This window comes from Scyliorhinus torazame, chromosome 12, assembly GCF_047496885.1.
Source record: "Scyliorhinus torazame isolate Kashiwa2021f chromosome 12, sScyTor2.1, whole genome shotgun sequence".
NCBI lineage: Eukaryota > Metazoa > Chordata > Chondrichthyes > Carcharhiniformes > Scyliorhinidae > Scyliorhinus > Scyliorhinus torazame.
In genome coordinates this window covers 210,024,552-210,047,311 of record NC_092718.1, presented here as the reverse complement: position 1 = coordinate 210,047,311, position 22,760 = coordinate 210,024,552, and the positions used below count along the sequence as shown (strand labels likewise).

The following is a 22,760-nucleotide window of genomic DNA, read 5'->3' as shown; positions in this document are numbered from 1 at the left end:
TCCTTGTCTAACGTTTGACCAGAAGCTGCTTGGAGTCTTGGTTCAATGTTGAAGACTCCCCTGGCCACGTCCTTGCCACTGACTGTCTCTGACTAGACCCCAAAATCTGGATAATCTATTCTACTGATCGGATGAAACGTATCCAAAGGTGAGTGATGAAGGATTCTGGGATGCTGGGTCATGGGTCATGGGTATGACTATGTCATGTAGTTTCTCTCTATTTCTAACATCCACACGCTGGTCACAAAAATAATGGCTTGCTCACTGGGACTCTGGCACATTCCCTGAATGGGAAAATGGTGCTTTCAAACCTCACAGCGTGACACTTTCCAATTGAAATTTCAACTGTTCATGAGACATAAGGAAATCTGGTCATAATTATTCATTTATAATTTATTTGCCTGGTGATTGGAATTCTTCAGTGGGTTTTGTGTGAACGTTCCCCTCTGTTGTCCTTTGGGTCACAGCCTGACTGTTAATGCGGCAGACAATAATCTTGCTTTGTCTCTACAATGTTCACTGGGGTCTACGGGTCCTTTGCAAGACTAAAGTGTATCGCCAGTCCAATTGCCAGGATGAGTGGTCCTGAAAGGAAGGCCAGGCCACGACGAATGATCAGTTGTTTTGTGGTCAAGAGTTCTCCAACCGTGGTGACTCCAGCGTCCACAATGGAAGTCTCATCTGTCACCCGGCCATTGTTTATCTTTGGTTCCAAGTCATCAGCATTGGGAATGGGATTCGCTGCACTGTTTCCTGTGTCCACACCTGTGGAGGAAAGTCACATTGAAAAGTTGTAAGTACATGAGTTTATTCCCAGAGGGTGGGAATAAAAGGGTCCTTTTCAGAGTGGCAGGACCCAGCTAGGACCCAGCTGTTCACAGTATACGTTAGTGATTTGGATGAAGGAATTGCATGCAATATTGTCATGGGAGTGTACCTTTAGGAAATGGGTGTTTATCAAATAGCTGCAGTGATATCATTGTGTGGGTGGAGCTGGGTTGTGTCTCTGGCTTTTACCTTCGTTTTGAGCTGGAAGCTGCTTGTGGCTTTGTGGTTTGCTTTCATTTTAGGCAGTTGAAAGCTGAATTCAGACAAGGAAGGTTCACTTTGACTCTCTCTCTGTATGTTAAAAGGTGACCGGATCACTTGATAATTTAAAAGTGATAACTGTCTTGTGTAAAGAATTTATACTTACTGCTTTGTTAAAGAGGGTGTTTGGCTTATGGATGTTGTTAGGAAAGTTATTAAGGGCTACATATAGAGTAATGAATCTGTGGCAGTTAGTTGTGTTGGTAGTTGATAAAATGTTTACTGTGTGTTTGCAAAATGTTAACTGAATTCATAGATTAAACATTGTTTTGTTTAAAAATACTTATGGTCTCTGTTGCATAACACCTGGAAAGTGGGCCCTTGTGCTCCTCATAACCAAAATCTATTAAAGGTTGTAGGTCAGGTGAACTCCATGACATACTTTGGAGTTGTCTAAACCCTGGCCCATAACAATATCTCAAATTTGCGGACGACACTAAGCTGGGTGGCAGTGTGTGCTGTGAGGAGGATGCAAAGAGGCTGCAGGGTGACTGGGACAGGCTGGCTGGGTGGGCAAATACTTGGCAAATGCAGTATAATGTGGGTAAATGTGAGGTTATCCACTTTGGTGTCAAAAACAGGAAGGCAGATTATTTTCTGAATGGTGGCAGTTTAGGAAAAGGGGAAGTGCAACGAGACCTGGGTGAAATGGTGGAACAGTCGCTGATGGTGGGCATGCAGGTACAGCAGGGGGTGGGGAAAGCTAATGGCAGGCTGGCCTTCATAGCGAGAGGATTTGAGTAGAGGAGTAGGGATGTCTTGCTGCAGTTGTACAGGGCCTTGCTGAGGCCACACCTTGAGTATCATGCGCAGTTTTGGTCTCCTAGTTTGAGGAACGACAATCTTGCTATTGAGGGTGTCCAGCGAAGGTTCACCAGACTAATTCCCGGGATGGCAGGACGGACATATGAAGAAAGACTGGATCGACTGGGCTTGTACCCACTGGAGTTTAGAAGAATGAGAGCGGATCTCATAAAAGCATATGAAACCCTGATGGGACTGGACAGGCTGGATGCGGGAAGAATGTTCCCGATGTTGGGGACGTCCAGAACTAGGGGTCACAGCCTAAGAATAAGGGGTAGGCCATTCAGGACTGAGATGAGGAAGAACTTTGTCTATCAGAGAGCTGTGAACTGGTGGAACTCTCTCCCACAGAAAGCTGCTGGGGCCGGTTCATTGGATATATTCACGAGGGAGATGGACGTGGCCCTTGCGGCTAAAGGGATCGAGGGGTATGGAGAAAGCGGGAGTGGGATACTGAATTTTCATGATCAGCCATGATCATATTGAATGGCGGTGCAGGCTCGAAGGGCCGAATGGCCTCCTCCTGCACCTATTTTCTCTGTTTTATGATGGTATCTTTTAATCTAAATGATTTTAGGAGGGCTGGTTAACAGACCAATGACCTCCTCCATAGGCACCAGCCATGGGCCATACCACATGATCTATAGACAGATCTGACTTGCCCAAAAGTGTGGTGATCAACTTTCCTAGTATTGGATTATTTTAATGCAGAGATTTTTGAATCATTGTCGATAGAGGGTTGGCTGTGTAATCCTCCTGTCAAACATTGTGTGGCCATTTCAAAACTCCACTTGGTGATAGATTAACTTGCACGCACATAGATATTGCCCCTTTTCTTTCACTGTTTTGTTCTCTGTTAACAGTCCAGAACTCCTCAGGCGATTGAAGAACCAACCAGGAGGTCCAACAGATATTTCAACCACTGATAGGCTACCAGATGACAAACATTATCTCTCTCAACCATGTAGTCACACAGCTAGAAAGCTGACCAAAGATTGGTAAAAAGTTGAACAACCAAACCAGTGATTTGACCGTCAATCACCATAGGCCACGTTGTAATACAGCTCTACTGGTCCATGAGAAGTGAGATCGTTGAGTGCTGTAAATCCCAAATCCCAGGAGTTACCAACAGTCAATTCAAGGACAACGGAAATAAAACTGAAATGGTCTCACAACGTTGATAAGAGTGACTTGAAGGGGAACCTCCAGGTGGTGGGGTTCCCAGGTATCTGCTGCTCTTGTCCTTCTAGATGGTAGTGGTCGTGGGTTTGGAAGGTGCTGTTTAAGGAACCTTGGCGAGTTCCTGCAGTGCATCTTGTAGATGATACATATGGTTGCCACTGTTCGGTGGTGGAGGGATTGAATGTTTGTGGAAGGGGTGCCAATTAAGAGGCTGCTTTATCCTGGATGATGTCAAGCTTCTTGAGTGTTGTTGGAGCTGCATTCATCCAGGCAAGTGGAGAGTATTCCATCACGCTCCTGACTTGTGCCTTGTGGATGGTGGACAAGCTTTGAGGCAGTCAGGAGGTGAGTTACTCGCCCTAGGATTCCTAGCCTTTGACCTGCTCTGGTAGCCACAGTATTAATATGGCTAGTCCAGTTCCGTTTCAGATCAATGGTAACCCCCAGGATGTTGATAGTGGGGGATTCAGTGATGGTGATGCCATTGAATGTATTTTGGAAAGGAAAAAATAGACTCGCCGTCGCTGAATGAATCTTAAGAAATAGCTTTGGAGGAAGTCAGTTCAATTGGCTGGTTGACAACCTGTAGGCTGGCTAGGGGACAGTGTTCTGCCTGACAACAGTCAGTAATGGGTTCCTGCATGATGCTCCTGAGGGAGCTGGGCAGAAGGGTTTAGATCTTGAAAGTGAAAGGGACAGTCTCTCTCTGTCACTGCTGAAGTGAAGAACTGCTTTCTTGTTGTAAAAGCAGTGAGTGCTTGGCACATCTTTACCATAAACTTGAAATGATCTCAAATATACAGAGAAAGTAGACAATCTTGCCAGAGAAAACCATCTCAGGTCGAGAAAGAGGAAATAATGAAATGCAGGTTGAACTCCAGAAAGACATTGGGCCGGATTCTCCGGTTCTGAGACTGGGCGCTTGCGCCGGCGTGGGAATGGTGGCGTTTTACGAGCGAAAAAATGGCCACTGATCCTCCATCTGGTGGTGGTGGTGGTGGGGGGAAGGGGGGGAGGGGGGGGTGGGGGGTGGCTGGCAGGCAGGCAGCGTAAAGCCCCCGGCTCTGGCTGCGGATACGGCCGGTGAATGGGTCCATGCCCTCGCATGCGCACAGCGGAGGACTGCAACGGCCGCGCCGTGCAACATGGTGCCGGACGTACCAGTTTGCCAAATAATGATCCCCTTTGGCTCGCCACCCCCAGCCCCCGCCAAAGCATCCCCGGCCCGCGGATCAGCTCCCCCCCCCCACCCCCTGACTGTGGTGGCGCTGGGCTTAGTCCGCAGCCGCATAGACAATGGGGTAGTTAGTAAGGGAGGAGATTTGGGAAAGGTGGACATAGATCGGCCCCCGACCGGCGCCACGCCGCCGACAATGGCACTGATTCTCCGGTCACCGGAGAATTGGCGGACCAGCGTTGGGGCGGCGTTGCGCGAATCACGCCCAGCCCGGTAATTCTCCGACCCGGCTCGGACCGAGAAATCCGCCCGGGGTATTTGGTAGTCGGTTACATTTTAGTCAGTTTAGTTACATTACTGTTAAATAACAAAAGATTACTTGTGTTAAAATTTACAAACCGAGTGACCGCAGTTTATTGGGCTCGGCCAAAGTCCTCAGGTATTTAAAAATAAGACTCCGATCAACTGGGGCTGGAATTGACTGCGCACTAGCCTAGGGAGGGTCATAGAATTTACAGTGCAGAAGGAGACCATTCGGCCCATCGAGTCTGCACCGGCCCTTGGAAAGAGCACCCTATTTCAGCCCACGCCTCCATCCTATCCTCGTAACCCAAATAACTAAGGGGCAATTTAGCGTGGCCAATCCACCTAATCTGCACATCTTTGGACTGTGGGAGGAAACCGGAGCACCCGGCGGAAACCCACGCACACACGGGGAGGATGTGCAAACTCCACACAGACAGTCACCCGAGGCCGGAATTGAACCCGGGTCCCTGGAGCTGTGAGGCAGCAGTGCTAACCACTGTCCCACCGTGCTGGCCTCCGTATCTATGCACTAATCACAGCCCTTAGATTTTAAAGTTATTGTTGCTTCACCGATCACCAAGAGGAGTTGGACTTTAAACTGGAGTGGGTGGTGGTGGTGGGGGGGGGGGGGGGGGGGGTGAATCAGGAATTTCTTGCAGCACAATTTAGTTTGCCAGATGAATTATCACTTTGAATCGTGTAATGAAAACGTACCGTAAATGTTTCTCACTCCAGTCGTATTTGATAATTGGAAAGCGTTTTAAAGACTGCACAGCATTCTTTCTTACCTGCTGAGATTTCCTGGGTTTGACCACTAGAGGCGCTGTTTGAGATGTCCACATCTTTGGTCACACCCGCGTTAACCAGAGCCTTTCAACAAAGCACAAAACCATTGTGAAAACCAAAGGATGCTTGATGTGTGGGATTCAGTTTAATGCAAATTGCACACTTAATCCACTCTGGAGAACTGGCATTTCAAGGTAAACATCTTGACCTGGAGCTTCATTGCCAGTAGCTGTGCAAGAACACTCGCCACTGACACTGAATCGCGATCTGGGGATCTGCTGGTGATCGCCGTGGCGGGGAATCCCCCTTTCCCTATCGCAGTTCATATCTGGCGTCACGTCAAGGAGCTGTGTCATCAGTAGTGATGTCAGCAAGCATTGAGAGAGCCCGTCAACCTGATAAAGTCGCACACGCCAAAACAGATGTTAAAAGCCTTTAAAATCATTCATTTTCAGATAGCAAATTAAATGTATCATGATAGAAGCTAAAACAAAGAATAATTGTGGAGACATTTGACATCCCACAAACATAAAGTTAGCTTCTCGGGACTAGTGAGATTGTTTATCAGTAATTCTGGAGTTAGGACGCTGTTACAAACTCGGTTTATGCCTCAGTATGTTTCTCAGAGTTTGAAAACTGAGACTTATAGGAGCATAGAGTACAATAGCAAGGAGGTCATCCTGAACTTAGAATGTGCAAATTCCACACAGACGGTCACCCAGGGCTGGAATTGAACCCGGATCCCTGGTGCTGTGCGGTAGCAGTGCTAACCCCTGTGCCTCCATGCAGCCTGTCTTCAAAATCATGAGGTGGCTGGACAGAGTAGATAGGAAGAAACGAGAGGACACACATTTAAAGTAATTTGCTAAAGAAGCAAATGTGATAAAGAACAAAGAACAAAAAAACAACACAGCACAGGAACAGGCCCTTCGGCCCTCCAAGCCTGTACCGGTCATGATACCAACCTTGGTCTAAACCTTCAGCACTTCCTTAAGGAAGAAAGATATGAGAAAAAACGTCTTCGCACAACGTGTTGTTCGGGTCTGGAATACACGGCCTGGAAATGTGATGGAGGCAGGTCCAATCGAAGCATTCAAGAGGGCAGTAGATGATTATTTGAATATAAACGATGTGCAGGGATGCGGGGAAAAGGCAGGGGTATGGCACTAAGTCATGATGCTCATTTCGAGAGTCACGATGAGCTAAATAGCTTCCTTCTGCAGTGTAACGAATCTGTAACAAAGTTTCTCGCCAATTCGGGATTGCAAGGGAGATTACAGTCTGCGGGAACCCCGAGAGAGTGTAGTCCTAACTGACAACACCTTTTGGATTTCCACTTCATTCTGCACATGCATTTGTAGCCACTTAAAATGGGTAACTCCCAATTCAAAATGGCGAACGGCAAAGGCTGATGGGAAAGTCAACCAACAAGACAAAAACCAGCAGCTGCAGGTTGGCTGTGTATTTACCTCTGGAAAGGCCAGAGAAGGTCAATACCAGCAACCATCAGCATAACAAAACATCAGCCACCTGCATATTAATGAGCAATCCCCGGGAACAATGAGCAACATTTAGACACAAAAAGCAAATCCAGACTCTTTGGCGCCTACACAAAGGGAGGTGAATGACCACCTCAAGACCGCCCATCGATCAGGGAACCGCTCCAGCATTGGAGAAAATCGAACCAAGTGATTGGGACGAAGACCAATCACTTGGGACCAGGTACAGGGTCCGCCGAGAAAGGCGGGAAGCCCCTGGGGACTATAAGAATTGAGCCCCAAGTTCAAGTCGCTTTCTTCCAGCCCTCTTCAGCTCTTCTTCGGCTCGCTTCCAGCTCTTCCAGCTCTCGTCACTCTTCAGCAGCCGATCGAACCTGTGAGTCTTACTTCAACGCTCGCTACGAGATAGGCGCTCCTAGCTATCAATCTGTACCAACTTCGAATCCCGCAGGCTCAGAACCCGAACGAAAGGCCATTTGTTTCCCTGACCTGGTGGGCCAGTTCCAAGTTAAGTATAGGCCTGTTAGTTATAGAAGTAGCTTAGACGTAGAATTTATGCATGAGTAGTGATTACTGTGTATAATAAATGTGCTTTGATTTAAATCTTACTAAGCGGTGTATTGGATTATTGATCATTACTCGGACTTGAACCACGTGGCGGTATCATAAAGATACCTGGCGACTCGAGCAAAGGTGATAAAACAGAGCAATTAAACTAAGGCAAAGTTAGCAACATGCTGACTCCCTAAGCTGCTGTCAGTTTAAGTGGAGTAACAAGGAGAAGAATATACACTGTGCCTTTTGGGTTGCACAGTAACCCCTCCGAAGGGACGTTTTGTGGAGCGGCGGTAACATCCCTGTCTCTGAGCCAGAAGCTTCAAGTTCAACGTCCACTCCAGGACTGGATGGCCAAGGGAGGTGTGTTCATAACACACCCAAATAGGTTGAGTGGCAACTTGTCAATCCTTCCATCACATGCCAATGGCAGGCCGGAAGAGCGGGAGTAATTCCTGGTGAGCCACGCGATGGGAGTGCAAATTGTAGCCTCTACCGTCACTATCCCCAGTTCCAGACTACAACATGTACGTTAAAGAGTGAGCTTCCACCAGAGCTTAGACACCATGAGGGGCCATTGGCTCCATTGGTTGGACAGTCGGTGCGGATTAGATTGGTGCCAACAGCACCGGGTTTGATCCCCGTTCCGGCTGGGATGCATTCGGGCACCTGCCCACTTGTCCTACCCCATGATGCAGGCTGTGGGGCGGGCCTACCTTTGGGCAGTGAGCTGAAGAGGACAAGTACAGCGCATGGCACAAGGAGAGAACAGGGTGGGAAGAAAAGAAAAATTGGTGCAACAAAGTATCTTTATTATCTGCTCTTACCTGATTGGATGCGTCTTTCCAGTTGATTCTATAAATCACTGTCAGGAAGAGGGTTAATTGCACAAACACACAAATGAGCATCCCCGACCAGAGTCCTGCAAAATAATAATGGAGCAGTGAGTACGGAGCCAATGATACTGACTTTGCTTTCTGCCTCTATTCCTCTGTGGAATATCTCGGGCGTCATTCTCCGACCCCCCGCCGAAGTCTCCGGTACCGGAGATTGGGCGGGGGCGGGAATCGGGCCGCGCCGGTTGGCGGGACCCCCCGCTCAATTCTCCGGCCCGTATGGGCCGAAGTCCCGCCCAGAAATTGCCTGTCATAGAACATAGAACATAGAACGATACAGCGCAGTACAGGCCCTTCGGCCCACGATGTTGCACCGAAACAAAAGCCATCTAACCTACACTATGCCATTATCATCCATATGTTTATCCAATAAACTTTTAAATGCCCTCAATGTTGGCGAGTTCACTACTGTAGCAGGTAGGGCATTCCACGGCCTCACTACTCTTTGCGTAAAGAACCTACCTCTGACCTCTGTCCTATATCTATTACCCCTCAGTTTAAAGCTATGTCCCCTCGTGCCAGCCATTTCCATCCGCGGGAGAAGGCTCTCACTGTCCACCCTATCTAACCCCCTGATCATTTTGTATGCCTCTATTAAGTCTCCTCTTAACCTTCTTCTCTCCAACGAAAACAACCTCAAGTCCATCAGCCTTTCCTCATAAGATTTTCCCTCCATACCAGGCAACATCCTGGTAAATCTCCTCTGCACCCGCTCCAAAGCCTCCACGTCCTTCCTATAATGCGGTGACCAGAACTGAACGCAATACTCCAAATGCGGCCGTACCAGAGTTCTGTACAGCTGCAACATGACCTCCTGACTCCGGAACTCAATCCCTCTACCAATAAAGGCCAACACTCCATAGGCCTTCTTCACAACCCTGTCAACCTGGGTGGCAACTTTCAGGGATCTATGTACATGGACACCTAGATCCCTCTGCTCATCCACACTTCCAAGAACTTTACCATTAGCCAAATATTCCGCATTCCTGTTATTCCTTCCAAAGTGAATCACCTCACACTTCTCTACATTAAACTCCATTTGCCACCTCTCAGCCCAGCTCTGCAGCTTATCTATATCCCTCTGTAACCTGCTACATCCTTCCACACTATCGACAACACCACCGACTTTAATATCGTCTGCAAATTTACTCACCCACCCTTCTGCGCCTTCCTCTAGTTCATTGATAAAAATGACAAACAGCAACGGCCCCAGAGCAGATCCTTGTGGTACTCCACTTGTAACTGAACTCCATTCTGAACATTTCCCATCAACCACCACACTCTGTCTTCTTTCAGCTAGCCAATTTCTGATCCACATCTCTAAATCACCCTCAATCCCCAGCCTCCGTATTTTCTGCAATAGCCTACCGTGGGAAACCCTATCAAACGCTTTGCTGAAATCCATATACACCACATCAACTGCTCTACCTTTGTCTACCTGTTCAGTCACCTTCTCAAAGAACTCGATAAAGTTTGTAAGGCATGACCTACCCTTCACAAAGCCATGCTGACTATCCCTGAACATATTATGCCTGTCCCGCCGGCGTAAATCAAAGCTGGTATTTACCGGCGGGACCAGGCGGCGTGGGCGGGCTCCAGGGTCCTGGGGGGGGGCGCGGGGTGATCTGACACCAGGGGGTGCCCCCACGGTGGCCTGGCCCGCGATCGGGGCCCACCGATCCGCGGGCGGGCCTGTGCCGTGGGGGGCACTCTTTCCCTTCCGCCTCCGCCACGGCCTCCACCATGGCGGAGGCGGAAGAGACTCTCCCCACTGCGCATGCGCGGGAAACTGTTGGCGGCCGCTGACGCTCCCGCGCATGCGCCGCATTTCCGCGCCAGCTGGCGGGGCACCAAACGCCATTTCCGCCAGCTGGCGGGGCGGAAATCCCTCCGGCGCCGGCCTAGCCCCTCAATGTTGGGGCTCGCCCCCAAAGAGCATTCCGCACCTTTGGGCCGGTGCGATGCCCGTCTGATTGGTGCCAGTCGGCGGACATCGCGCCGTTGGGGGAGAATTTCGCCCCTCATCTTTATCAGATGGTTCGTGTCAGCCTGCACAGAGATACTTATCCACGTTTGGCCTCAACCACCCCTGGAATCGGGGCGTGAAGAATTCAGCCGGGACTCCCACTCTTGAATAATATCCAGCGGCCCATGTTTAAAACGTGTCTGCCTGGTATTCAGACGAGACCCTTGACTCGTCTAGGACATACACTCCTCCTGCCAATATTCCAGTGTCTATGGTTACAGGTGAAAAACGGCTGTGGGAGGAAGGTTAACCTGTCCAGTGGTACAGAGAGAGTATTGGTTGACATTGGCCCCAACATTACACATGTACTGGTTAGACTCAAGTCTAACCCCAGAGGTAGAGTTTACACCCAATCACATTCTCCTTGAGGTGATCTTGAAATTAAATGGTATATTCAGTACGCTAAAGAGAGTGATGAAGGGGGATAATGTTTTGTAAAGAACAGAAAGGAGAAACTATTTAAGTTCCTACCAAAAACACCAAGTTTGGCAGCAAACATCAGTGAGATTCCAATGGGAAACCCAATGAGGTAATATCCGACCAGGTTACCGATAGCCCCCAGTTTCTGCTTGCCAGCTCCTCTTAGCACTCCACCACATACACCCTGTAGATTAGGCAAACAGAACATATTACAGAGATTACTCAACAACTTGCTGTGGCTTCAACAGGAAGGAAACAAAACCTAGTGTCTTAACAAGTCCTCGAATAATTCAGAACCCATGGATTACAGTTTGAACACAGCCACCGATGTTATGTTGGGAATAGCTCCTGTGGGCAACTCACGTTCCTCATGTTATAAAGTAAAAGCTAATTTCTGAATTAATAGCATTAAATCACACAGTTTAATTAGATCTTCCCACAAGGCTGTGGATGCTGGAGGTGGTGGAGTTTTCAAGACTGAAAAGATTTTAATTGTGTAAGGGTATCAAGGGTTATGGATTCGAGGCAAGAAAATGGAGTTCAGGTACAGATCAGCCATGATATGGTTAACTGATGGAGCAGAATCAAGGGGCTGAATGGCCTACTCCTGTTCCTGTGATCCAAACCTCCTATGTGGCTGTTGACTCTGTGGCTGCCGTCTCCATTGCAATGGGATAACAGAAATGCAATGTCGCCTTTTCTCCATGGGACTGTGATCCACTGTTGTGGGCTGTTTTGTCCAGCTGTTTGGTCTTTGTGGTAGGTTATATTAGGGGTATCGCGGTACCTAGGTGGGATGTACCTTATACTGTAGTGTGAGTGGTGGAACCTGCCTGCTGGGTCCGCCCAGCAGGTGGAGCATAACAGTCTGTGTTTCACCCACAGCAGTCATTCTGTCCCGGGGCTGCTGGGCTAACTACTTGTTCATTAAAGCCTTCAATTGGACGACAATCTCGCTTCTGTAGTGTTTTATCAGTCTTTTAAAAAGCAGTTAGACATTTACATGGGCAGATAGAGGGATATGGGCCAAATGTGGGCAAGTGGGACTGGCTTAGTGACAGAAACTGGGCGGCATGGACAAGCTGGGCTGAATGGCCTGTTTCCAGGGCCAGGATTCTCTGACCCCCTGCCGGGTCGGAGAATCGCCGGTGGCTGGCGTGGATCCCACGCCTGCCGTGTCCCGAAGTCTCCACCACCAGAGATTCGGCGGGGGTGGGAATCGAGCCGCGTCGGTCGGCGGGGGTGGGAATCGCACTGCGCCGGTCGGCGGGCCCACCCCCGCCGATTCTTCGGCCCGCAATGGGCCGAAGTCCCGCTGCTGGAATGCCTGTCCCGCCAGCGTGGATTAAACCACCTTTTGAACGGCAGGACAAGGCGTTGCAGGCAGGCTCCGGGGTCCGGAGGGGGGGGGGGGGGGCGAGGAGCGATCTAGCCCCAGGGGGTGCACCCACCGTGGCCTGGCCCGCGATCGGGGCTCACCGATCCGCGGGCGGACCTGTGCCGTGGGGGCACTCTTTTTCTTCCACCTTCGCCATGGTCTTCACTATGGCAGAGGCGGAAGAAACCCCCTCCCCTGCGCATGCACGGGGATGACGTCAGCAGCCGCTGGCGCTCCCGCGCATGCGCCGACCCGCGTCGCCCGGTGAAGACCTTTCGGCGCCGGCTGGCGTGGCGCCAAAGGCCTTTCCCGCCAGCGGAAACCACTCCGGCCCGGGCCTAGCCCCTCAAGGTGAGGGCTTGCCCCCTAAAGGTGCGGAGACTTCTGCACCTTTGGGGCGGCCCGACGCCGGAGTGGTTCCTACCACTCCATTACGCCGGAACCCCCCGCCCCGCCGGGTAAGGGAGAATCCCGCCCCATGTTGTAAACATCTATGATTCTATCTATCACTATTTGCAATCAATCAAAAGGTTATTGTAACTTTTACAGTGCACGGTTCACATAGACTTTACAGCACAAAAATGCCATGTGGACCACACAAGTTTCCTCACTCTACTTTTTTTATACATTCATGGAATGTGGATATTGCTGGCAAGGCGAATATTTCGGCACCTGATTTATTGCCCTTGCAAAGATTATGCTGAGTTGCCGTCTTAGAACATAGAACATTACAGCGCAGAACAGGCCCTTCGGCCCTCGATGTTGCGCCGACCTGTGAAACCACTCTAAAGCCCATCTACGCTATTCCCTTATCGTCCATATGTCTATCCAATGACCATTTGAATGTCCTTAGTGTTGGCGAGTCCACTACTGTTGCAGGCAGGGCATTCCACGCCCTTACTACTCTCTGAGTAAAGAACCTACCTCTGACATCTGTCTTATATCTACCTCCCCTCAATTTAAAGGTATGTCCCCTTGTGCTAGACATCACCATCCGAGAAAAAAGGCTCTCACTGTCCACCCTATCCAATCCTCTGATCATCTTGTATGCCTCAATTAAGTCACCTCTTAACCTTCTTCTCTCTAACGAAAACAGCCTCAAGTCCCTCAGCCTTTCCTCATAAGATCTTCCCTCCATTCCAGGCAACATTCTGGTAAATCTCCTCTGCTCCCTTTCCAATGCTTCCACATCCTTCCTATAATGCGGCGACCAGAATTGCACGCAATACGCCAAATGCGGCCGCACCAGAGTTTTGTATAGCTGCAACATGACCTCATGACTCCGAAACTCAATCGCTCTACCAATAAAAGTTAACACACCGTACGCCTTCTGAACAACCCTCTCAACCTGGGTGGCAACTTTCAGGGATCTATGTACATGGACACCGAGATCTCTCTGCTCATCCACACTGCCAAGAATCTTACCATTAGCCCAGTACTCAGTCTTCCTGTTATTCCTCCCAAAATGAATCACCTCACACTTTTCTGCATTAAACTCCATTTGCCACCTCTCAGCCCAGCGCTGCAGCTTATCTATGTCCCTCTGTAACTTGTAACATCCTTCCGCACTGTCCACAACTCCACCGACTTCAGTGTCATCTGAAAATTTACTCACCCATCCTTCTACGCCCTCCTCCAGGTCATTTATAAAAATGACAAACAGCAGTGGCCCCAAAACAGATCCTTGTGGTACACCACTAGTAACTGGACTCCAGTCTGAACATTTCCCATCAACCACCACCCTTTGTCTTCTTCCAGCTAGCCAATTTCTGATCCAAACTGCTAAATCACCCTGAATCCCATGCCTCCGTATTTTCTGCAGTAGCCTACCATGGGGAACCTTATCAAACGCTTTACTGAAATCCATATACACCACATCAACTGCTTTACCCTCATCCACCTGTTTGGTCACCTTCTCAAAGAACTCTATAAGGTTTGTGAGGCACGACCTATCCTTCACAAAACCGTGTTGACGATCTCTAATCAAATTATTCCTTTCCAGATGATTATACATCCTATCGCTTATAAACCTTTTCAAGATTTTTCCCACAACAGAAGTAAGGCTCACTGGTCTATAAATACCGGGGCTGTCTCTACTCCCCTTCTTGAACAAAGGGACAACATTTGCTATCCTCCAGTCTTCTGGCACTATTCCTGTAGACAAAGATGACTTAAAGATCAAAGCCAAAGGCTCAGTAATCTCCTCCCTAGCTTCCCAGAGTATCCTAGGATAAATCCCATCCGGCCCAGGTGACTTATCTATTTTCACACTTTCCAGAATTGCTAACACCTCCTCCTTATGAACCACAAGCCCTTCTAGTCTAGTAGCCTGAATCTCAGTATTCTCCTCGACAACATTGTCTTTTTCCTGTGTGAATACTGACAAAAAATATTAATTTAGCACCTCTCCTATCTCCTCGGACTCCAAGCACAACTTCCCACTCATGTCCTTGACTGGCCCTACTCTTACCCTAGTCATTCTTTTATTCCTGACATATCTATAGAAAGCTTTAGGGTTATCCTTGATCCTACCTGCCAAAGACTTCTCATGTCCCCTCCTGGCTCTTCTTAACTCTCTCTTTGGGTCCTTCCTAGCTAACTTGTAACTCTCAAGCGCCCTAACTGAACCTGCATGTCTCATCTTTACATAAGTCTCCTTCTTCCTCTTGATAAGTGTTTCGACTGCTTTAGTAAACCATGGTTCCCTCACTCGACCACTTCCTCCCTGCCTGACAGGTACATACTTATCAAGGACACGCAGTAGCTGTTCCTTGAACAAGCTCCACATTTCCATTGTGCCCATCCCCTGCAGTTTTCCTCTCCATCCGATGTATCCTCAGTCTTGCCTCATTGCATCACAATTGCCTTTCCCCCAGATATAACTCTTGCCCTGCGGTATATACCTATCCCTTTCCATCACTAAAGTAAACGTAATCGAATTGTGGTCACTATCACCAAAGAGCTCACCTACCTCCAAATCTAACACATGTCCTGGTTCATTACCCAGTACCAAATCCAATATGGCCTCTCCTCTCGTTGGCCTATCTACATACTATGTCAGGAAACCCTCCTGCACACATTGGACAAAAACGGACCCATCTAATGCACTCGAACTATAACGTTTCCAGTCAATATTTGGAAAGTTAAAGTCCCCCATAATAACTACCCTGTTGCTTTCGCTCCTCTCCAGAATCATCTTGGCAATCCTTTCCTCTACATCTCTGGAACTTTTCGGAGGCCTATAGAAAATCCCTAACATGGTGACCTCTCCTTTCCTGTTTCCAACCTCAACCCATACTACCTCAGTAGACGAGTCCTCATCAAACATCCTTTCTGCCACCGTAATACTGTCCTTGACTAACAATGCCACACCTCCCCCACTTTTACTACCTTCCCTGAGCTTACTGAAATATCTAAATCCTGGCACCTGCAACAACCATTCCTGTCCCTGCTCTATCCATGTCTCCGAAATGGCCGCAACATCGAAGTCCCAGGTACCAACCCATGCCGCAAGTTCACCCACCTTATTCCGGATACTCCTGGCATTGAAGAAGACACACTTTAAACCACCTTCCTGCCTGTCGGTACACTCCTGCAACTTTGAAACCCGACTCATGACCTCACTACTCTCAACCTCCTGTATACTGGAGCTACAATTCAGGTTCCCAAGCCCCTGCTGAACTAGTTTACACCCTCCCGAAGAGCATTAGCAAATTTCCCCCCCAGAATATTAGTGCCCCTCTGGTCCAGGTGCAGACCATCCCATTTGTAGAGGTCCCACCGACCCCAGAATGAGCCCCAATTATCCAGAAATCTGAAACCCTCCCTCCTGCACCATCCCTGTAGCCACGTGTTCATCTCCTCTCTCTCCCTATTCCTCGTCTCGCTATCACGTGGCACGGGTAACAACCCAGAGATAATAACTCTGTTTGTCCTAGATCTAAGTTTCCACCCTCGCTCCCTGAATTCCTGCCTTACATCCCCATCCCTTTTCCTACCTCTGTCGTTGGTACCTATGTGGACCACGACTTGGGGCTGCTCCCCCTCCCCCTTAAGGATCCCCAAAACACGATCTTGAACCACTGCAGTCCATGTAGTGTCGGTACATTCAGAGTGCCATGTGGGAGGGCATCCCAGGTTTCAGACCCTGTGACAGTGAAGGAATGGCAATCAAAGTCAGAATGGTGTGAGGCTTGGAGGGCAACCTGCTACTCCTGCCTTTCTAGGTGGTAATGGTCAGGAGTTTGGACGGTGCTGCTGAAGGGGCCTTGGTGAGTTGCTGCAGTGCATCATGTAGATGGTGTGCAATGCTGCCACTTGGCAGTGGGAGTGAATGTTTAGGGTGGTGAATGAGATGCTGATCAAGCTGATTGCTTTGCCCCATTGAGCTTCTTAAGTGTTGCTGGAGTTGCTCTCATCCAGGTATTTTCCATTGTCCTGACCCGTGTCTTATAGTTAACTTTGGGAAAGCAGGAGGTAAGATGCTTTACACAGCCTCTGACCTCCTCCTGTCGCCATCGTATCTATATGGCTGGTCCAGTTAAGATTCCGGCAATGATAATCTCCATTGAGGGAACTCAATGATGATAATGCATTGAATGTCAAAGAGAGGTGTTAGCTCCTCACTTGTTGGTGACTGTCATTGCTCGGCACTTCTATGGAATGTTACTTGCCCCCATCAGCTAAATCCTGAATGATTTTCCAGGCTTAGCTACACATAGGAGGAGACTTTCATCATCTGAGGAGTTAAAATAAATATTGAACATTGTCCAAACATTGGCGAACATCCCCACTTCTGCAGCAATGTCCTGAGATGATCTGGCCTCCAGCAATCACAACCATCTTCCTTGTTGTTCGATATGACTCCAACAAATGGAAAGATTTCCTCCCCAATTCAAGTTGACCTCAATTTTATGAGGGTTTCTTGATGGTACACTTGGCCAAATGCTGCCTTGACTTCAAGGGCTGTCCCTCACACCTCACTTCTCCACTTGGCACTTTTTAGCATGTTTGGACCAAGGTTGTAATGAGATCTGGAGCTGAGTGGTTCTGCCGGAACCCTGATTGTTGCTGAGTAAGTGCCACTTGATAGCACTGTCCATGCCATATTCCATCACTTTGTTCATGATTCAGAATAGACTGATGGTCAATAATTGGCCGGATTGGATTTGTTCTGCTTTTAGTGAGCGGGACATAGCTTGGAGATTTCCCACAATGTTGGACAGATGTTAGTATTGTATCTGTACTGGAACAGCTTGGCTAACTACTGGGTGTAGTTCTGGAGCACGATTTTTCAATACTACAGCTGGGACATGTTGGAGGCCCAAAGCCTTTGCTATATCCCGTGCACGCGGCTATTTCTTGATGTCGTGCGGAGTGAATTGAATTGGCTGAAGACTGGCATCTGTGTTGCTGGGGAACTCCGGAGGAGACGGTGATGACTTATTGGCACATGAAGGAGAAGATGGCTTCACATGCTTCCGATTTCTCTTTTGCACAGATGTGCTGTGCTCCACGATCAAAGAGGACAGGGTGCTCCTGGAATCTTTGTCCAGATAATTGTTCAATTATCCACCATCGTTCATGACGGGACCTGACAGAGATTACACCAGATCGACCGGATAGATCTTTGTTTCACTTCAAGCACTATCTTCTTTTCTAACCCATGCGTTTGTCTAGTTTCCACTAGATGCATCAATGCTCTTCACCCCAATAGCAGCATGTGGTAGTGAATTATACATTTTCACCATAAATTCCTGATTTAATCTATGACCGACTGTCTTCTATTTATGCCTCTGAGGTCTGGTCTTGCCCACAAAAGACTATTAGGACTATCAAACACCTTTATCAGCTTAAAGACCTCCTGCAGGTTAACCCCCCACCCACCCACCAACCCCCACAACCTTCTGTTTTCTAATAATGCACAGATATCGAAATACTCACCGATGTAGCATCAAGCAAATGAAAAGTAGCAGATTGGGGACTCACTTGCGCAACTAACTGAACAACTTCTCTGGAAAACGAAAAGAGAGACATTAGAGAGATTTCCCATGATTCAGAATCCATTTCTGTAAATGTGCGTTTATGAGTTTTTATGCTGGGAGAATGTTCTTCTACTAACTTGTCACTGGTGAAGATGTAGCCAACCACATTCCTTGCTGCTCCAAGTATCACTGCATTGACTAAGGAAATGGACACTGTGGAAATAAATAGACAAGTAGGGCGGGTTTAGCACAGGGCTAAATCGCTGGCTTTAAATGCAGACCAAGGCAGGCCAGCAGCACGGTTCAATTCCTGTACCAGCCTCCCCGAACAGGCGCCGGAATATGGCGACTAGGGGCTTTTCACAGTAACTTCATTTGAAGCCTACTTGTGACAATAAGCGATTTTCATTTTTTCATTTCATTTCAAGTAAAAGAGTTCTCACCAAGCGATCTATTTGAAGTTCCGGACAATCTGTCTAAGTTTTTCTTTCTTCTGCTTTTTCCAAAATAGGACCTCCCCATCGTTAGGAAAGAGTGCTTAAGTTAGGATTGAAGCTTTGATTGTTTAAGATGCCACACTTATTGATAAACTGCACATGTGTATAAAGGGGATGCAGGTGGCTTTGTGGCATTGGAGAAGAAGTGATTGCAGAACAGAATAAAATTGGAGTTGAAGAAGTCAAGATTTGCTTTTGAGTTCTTATTACAGAGATACCATCTGAGCTTAACACCCACCTCCCCTTTGTTTTAGAACATCGAACTGTACAGCATAGTACAGGCCCTTCGGCCCACGATGTTGTGCCGAACTAGTCTGAAACTAAGATCAAATCAACCTACTCCCAATCATTCTAGTGCACTCCATATGCCTATCCAATATCCGCTTGAAAGTTCCTAAAGTGTCCGACTCCACTACCATAGCTGAGAGTGTGTTCCACGCCCCAACCACTCTCTTGAGTAAAGAACCTACCTCTGACATCCCTCCTACATCTTCCACCATGAACCTTCTAGTTATGCCCCCTTGTAACAGCTACATCTGCCCGAGGAAAAAGTCACTGAACGTCCACTCTATCTATCCCTCTCATCATCTTATACACCTCAATTAAGTTACCTCTCATCCTCCTTCGCTCCAATGAGAAAAGCCCTAGCTCCCTCAATCTTTCCTCATAAGACCTACCCTCCAATCCAGGCAACATCCTGGTTAATCTCCTTTGCACCCTTTCCAATGCTTCCACATCCTTCCTATAATGAGGTGACCAGAACTGCACACAATACTCCAAATATGGTCTAACCAAGGTCTTGTACAGTTGCAGCATAACCTCACGGCTCTTAACTCAATCCCCCTGTTAATAAATGCGAACCCACTATAGGCTTTCTTCACGGCTCTATCCACTTGGGTGGCAACTTTCAGAGATCTATGGACTTGAACTCCGAGATCTCTCTGCTCCTCCACATTCTTCAGAACCCTGCCGTTAACCCTGTAATCTGCATTCAAATTTGTCCTACCAAAATGAATCACCTCACACTTATCAGGGTTAAACTCCATCTGCCACTTCTCAGCCCAGCTCAGCATCCTATCAATGTCTCTTTGCAGCCGACAACAGCCCTCCACATTATTTCCTGGATATCAATTCCCTGTCTGGCTTCCGATTGATGGGTCACATCCCTTCCCTTCTCCGTACCTTTATTTGCGTCAGGGAACTCCTTCTTTGGCAAGTTGAGACAGCAAATGTCAATCTATTTGCCCGTGGTGGGGGGAGGCATCACCTTCAGTCGTGGCCACAACCCCCTTGTCCACACCCACACTCCGGATAACCATCAGGAGCAGGGATAGCGGCTGACTTCCGATTCCCAAATCCAGATTCTTGAGGTCAGACTCTGACCGACATCCCAGTGGAGATTGGCTCTCTCAACAGGGATCAGGCGTAAAACATGGGATTATCCCGTCCGTATCAATGAAAAACAGGAAACTCTAGGAAAATAACTGACTCGACTGGGCATCCTCTATGGAGAGAGGGACAGAGGTCAGTGACATTCCATCAGAAGTTGGAACAGGAACAGAACCTGGATCTGGGACAGTCTTGAAAGCAGGTCCAGAGGCCGGGAAATAAGGAGGGAAGTACAGATTGAAAGGGAAGATCTGGGATGGGGTTGGGAGGCAAAGTGAATGGTTATAGGAGAAAGGAAAGATACAGCAGATTGGTCTCGAGGAGCTCCAAGTAGCAACAGCAGAGCCATGAGCAAACTTTGCAGTTTGAAAAAAATGATTGAACTCAAATGTTGTCCAGATGCGAGATTCAGCGGACCTGAGTTAAAGTCTGATGAATGGAACGTTTAGTGGGGTGTTTCTGGACATCAGTAGTGCCGAGATACACCCAGCTTCAATGACAGTCCCGGTTTTGTTTGCCTTGGGAATATTCTCTCCGCCATCGGGCTCCATTTTGATCGGTTGTCCCAAATCCGCACCCCTCCCCCATTTTTGTGACTCCCTTCACCCCACCCCCAACCTTAGGGGGCCTCAGGGAACCCCCCGTCCTTCATCCCCCGTCCCCCTCTTTGTGGCAAAGCCTTACAGGACCCTACCCCTGGCATTGCCAGTCTGCCAGGATCATTGCAGTGCCAATGTTCCATGCTGGCAGTGCCAAACTGCCTGGGCGTCAGGGGGAGTGCCAGGGTGCCACCCTGCCCAGTCCCTGACCACCCGGGCATCTCCAATGGCCTGGGAGACCACCTCAAGTGACATTATGACTGGTCCACAGTGTTAAACGGCAGCTTGGCGAGGGCTCCCAGGCATGGTCGTTATGTTCCTGGAGTCGGGTGAATCTGGTGTCCAGGTATTTAAAGGGAGCAATTACTCTCATTTGAATATTCACACCTGGAGCTCACACACTGAAGGTGAGACCCAGATTGCCACGTCTCGCGAGATTCCGTTGAAACTAATTTGGCAGGGGGGTGGGAATCAGGACACTATACCAGCAAGTGTAGAGACTGTGGATGAGCATGGTACCAGGGTCAGGCAGGCGAAGAGGAAGGGTAGGTTGGGGGAGGTCGAACTCAATGGGACTGGAGGTATGGAGTGTATCTGCTTCAATGCACGGAGTATAACAGATAAGACAGATGAACTTAAAGCCTTGATTCACACGTGGACCATTCAAGTGTTAAGGTCTTTGATGTGGGGCTATGTTTGTTTCAGTAAATAATTAAATATTTGAATTAAATATTTATTCTTTAGGGGCTTATGTACTTGAAGGTATTTGATGTATTGACTGGGTTTTTATGAAAGAAGTTTTTTTTAAATATACACTGAGAACTTTATTTTATTCTGGTTTAGCACAGTGGACAAAACAGCTGGCCTGTAATGCAGAACAAGGCCAGCAGCGCGGGTTCAATTCCCGTACCGGCCTCCCCGAACAGGCGCCGGAATGTGGCGACTAGGGGCTTTTCACAGTAACTTCATTGAAGCCTACTTGTGACAATAAGCTATTATTATTATTTCATCTCACTATGGCTCCTGAGATCTGGCCATGGTGGATGCTGGATAAGTTGGCATAGAGGATGTAAGGGTGAAGAATGTTAGGTGAGGGGTCATGGGTTGGCACTGAGTTGGCATAAAGGCTTTAAAGGACCATGGAGTGAGTAGAGTGACACAAGTTGGCATGAATAGTATGAAGGGCAATGGAGTTGAGTGGGGGTGAATTTAGAGTGTGTGAGGGTGGGGCGAGATGGTGAGGGTTTTTACTGTGACTGGGATGAATTCTCAGAGTGCCGAGACTGATCTCTAAAATTGATCTTGATCCAGACATTTTTAGTTGTTCCATCAACGGCCACAAGGTCAGAAATGATGATGATTTCTGCAGTTTGCAATTCCATTTCCGACTCCTCCAATAATAAATCAATTAACAGAAGGATCTGGATAACGTCTAGGCTTGGGCTGGTAAATAACAGTTAGCATTGACACCATGTGAGTGCAGGTTTAATCACCATCTCAAACAAGGGTAAATCCAGCCCACTCCCCTTGACCTTCAATAGGGCGGCCATTACTGAGTGTCCCATCAGCCAGCTCCAGAGGATTCAGCGTGGTCCAGAAGCTTAACTAGAGCAGTTACCTCAACACCTTGATTACAGGAACTGGACAGACAGTGGACAGTCTGGTCCTTTAAAGCTTCTGCACCATTTACAAGAGATTCAAATCGGGGCTGTGACAGAATACTCACCATTTACCCGGAATACCCACAACAACACTCAGCACCATCCAGTACATGACGGCTCCCCTGCCATCAGAATCAATCTCCTCCCCATTCCCTGCGTCCACATTGTGACTGTGATGTGTATCATCTACAGGATGCAGAAAGCGGCTGAGGTCACATCAACAACATCTCCACCTCCAGCAACTGCTGCCTCCGAGAAGGAGAAGCGTGTCGATGTAGAAGAAACTTCATCATCACCAAATGGACGTCCAACTCACACACCATCCTGCCTTGACCATATAATCATCATTCCGCCATTGTCCCTGGGTCGGAATCCGGGAATTCCCGGCCTAACACCATTGTGGAACCACCAGCACCGTAAGAACAGGAATGAGGGGGCCCACCACCCACACCCTCTCAGGGTAACCAGGAAGTGGCAATAAATACAGCATTAGCAAAACCTTAAATAACAGA

The 22,760-nt window shown here is 48.3% G+C and overlaps 1 protein-coding gene across 1 annotated transcript in view; it reads right to left on the bottom strand.

Moving 5' to 3' along the window:
* Nucleotides 1-378: 378 nt before the first annotated feature.
* LOC140386936 (multidrug and toxin extrusion protein 1-like) overlaps nucleotides 379-22,760 on the bottom strand; it is a 40,608-nt gene continuing 18,226 nt past the window's right edge. Inside the window, exons 13-18 of the mRNA XM_072469844.1 lie at nucleotides 18,240-18,315; nucleotides 18,062-18,131; nucleotides 10,792-10,924; nucleotides 8,226-8,320; nucleotides 5,347-5,428; nucleotides 379-765 (exon numbers count right to left, since the gene is read on the bottom strand). Coding sequence (XP_072325945.1) covers nucleotides 527-765; nucleotides 5,347-5,428; nucleotides 8,226-8,320; nucleotides 10,792-10,924; nucleotides 18,062-18,131; nucleotides 18,240-18,315 — 695 coding nt within the window. The 3' untranslated portion in view covers nucleotides 379-526. The remainder of the gene's footprint in view (nucleotides 766-5,346; nucleotides 5,429-8,225; nucleotides 8,321-10,791; nucleotides 10,925-18,061; nucleotides 18,132-18,239; nucleotides 18,316-22,760) is intronic.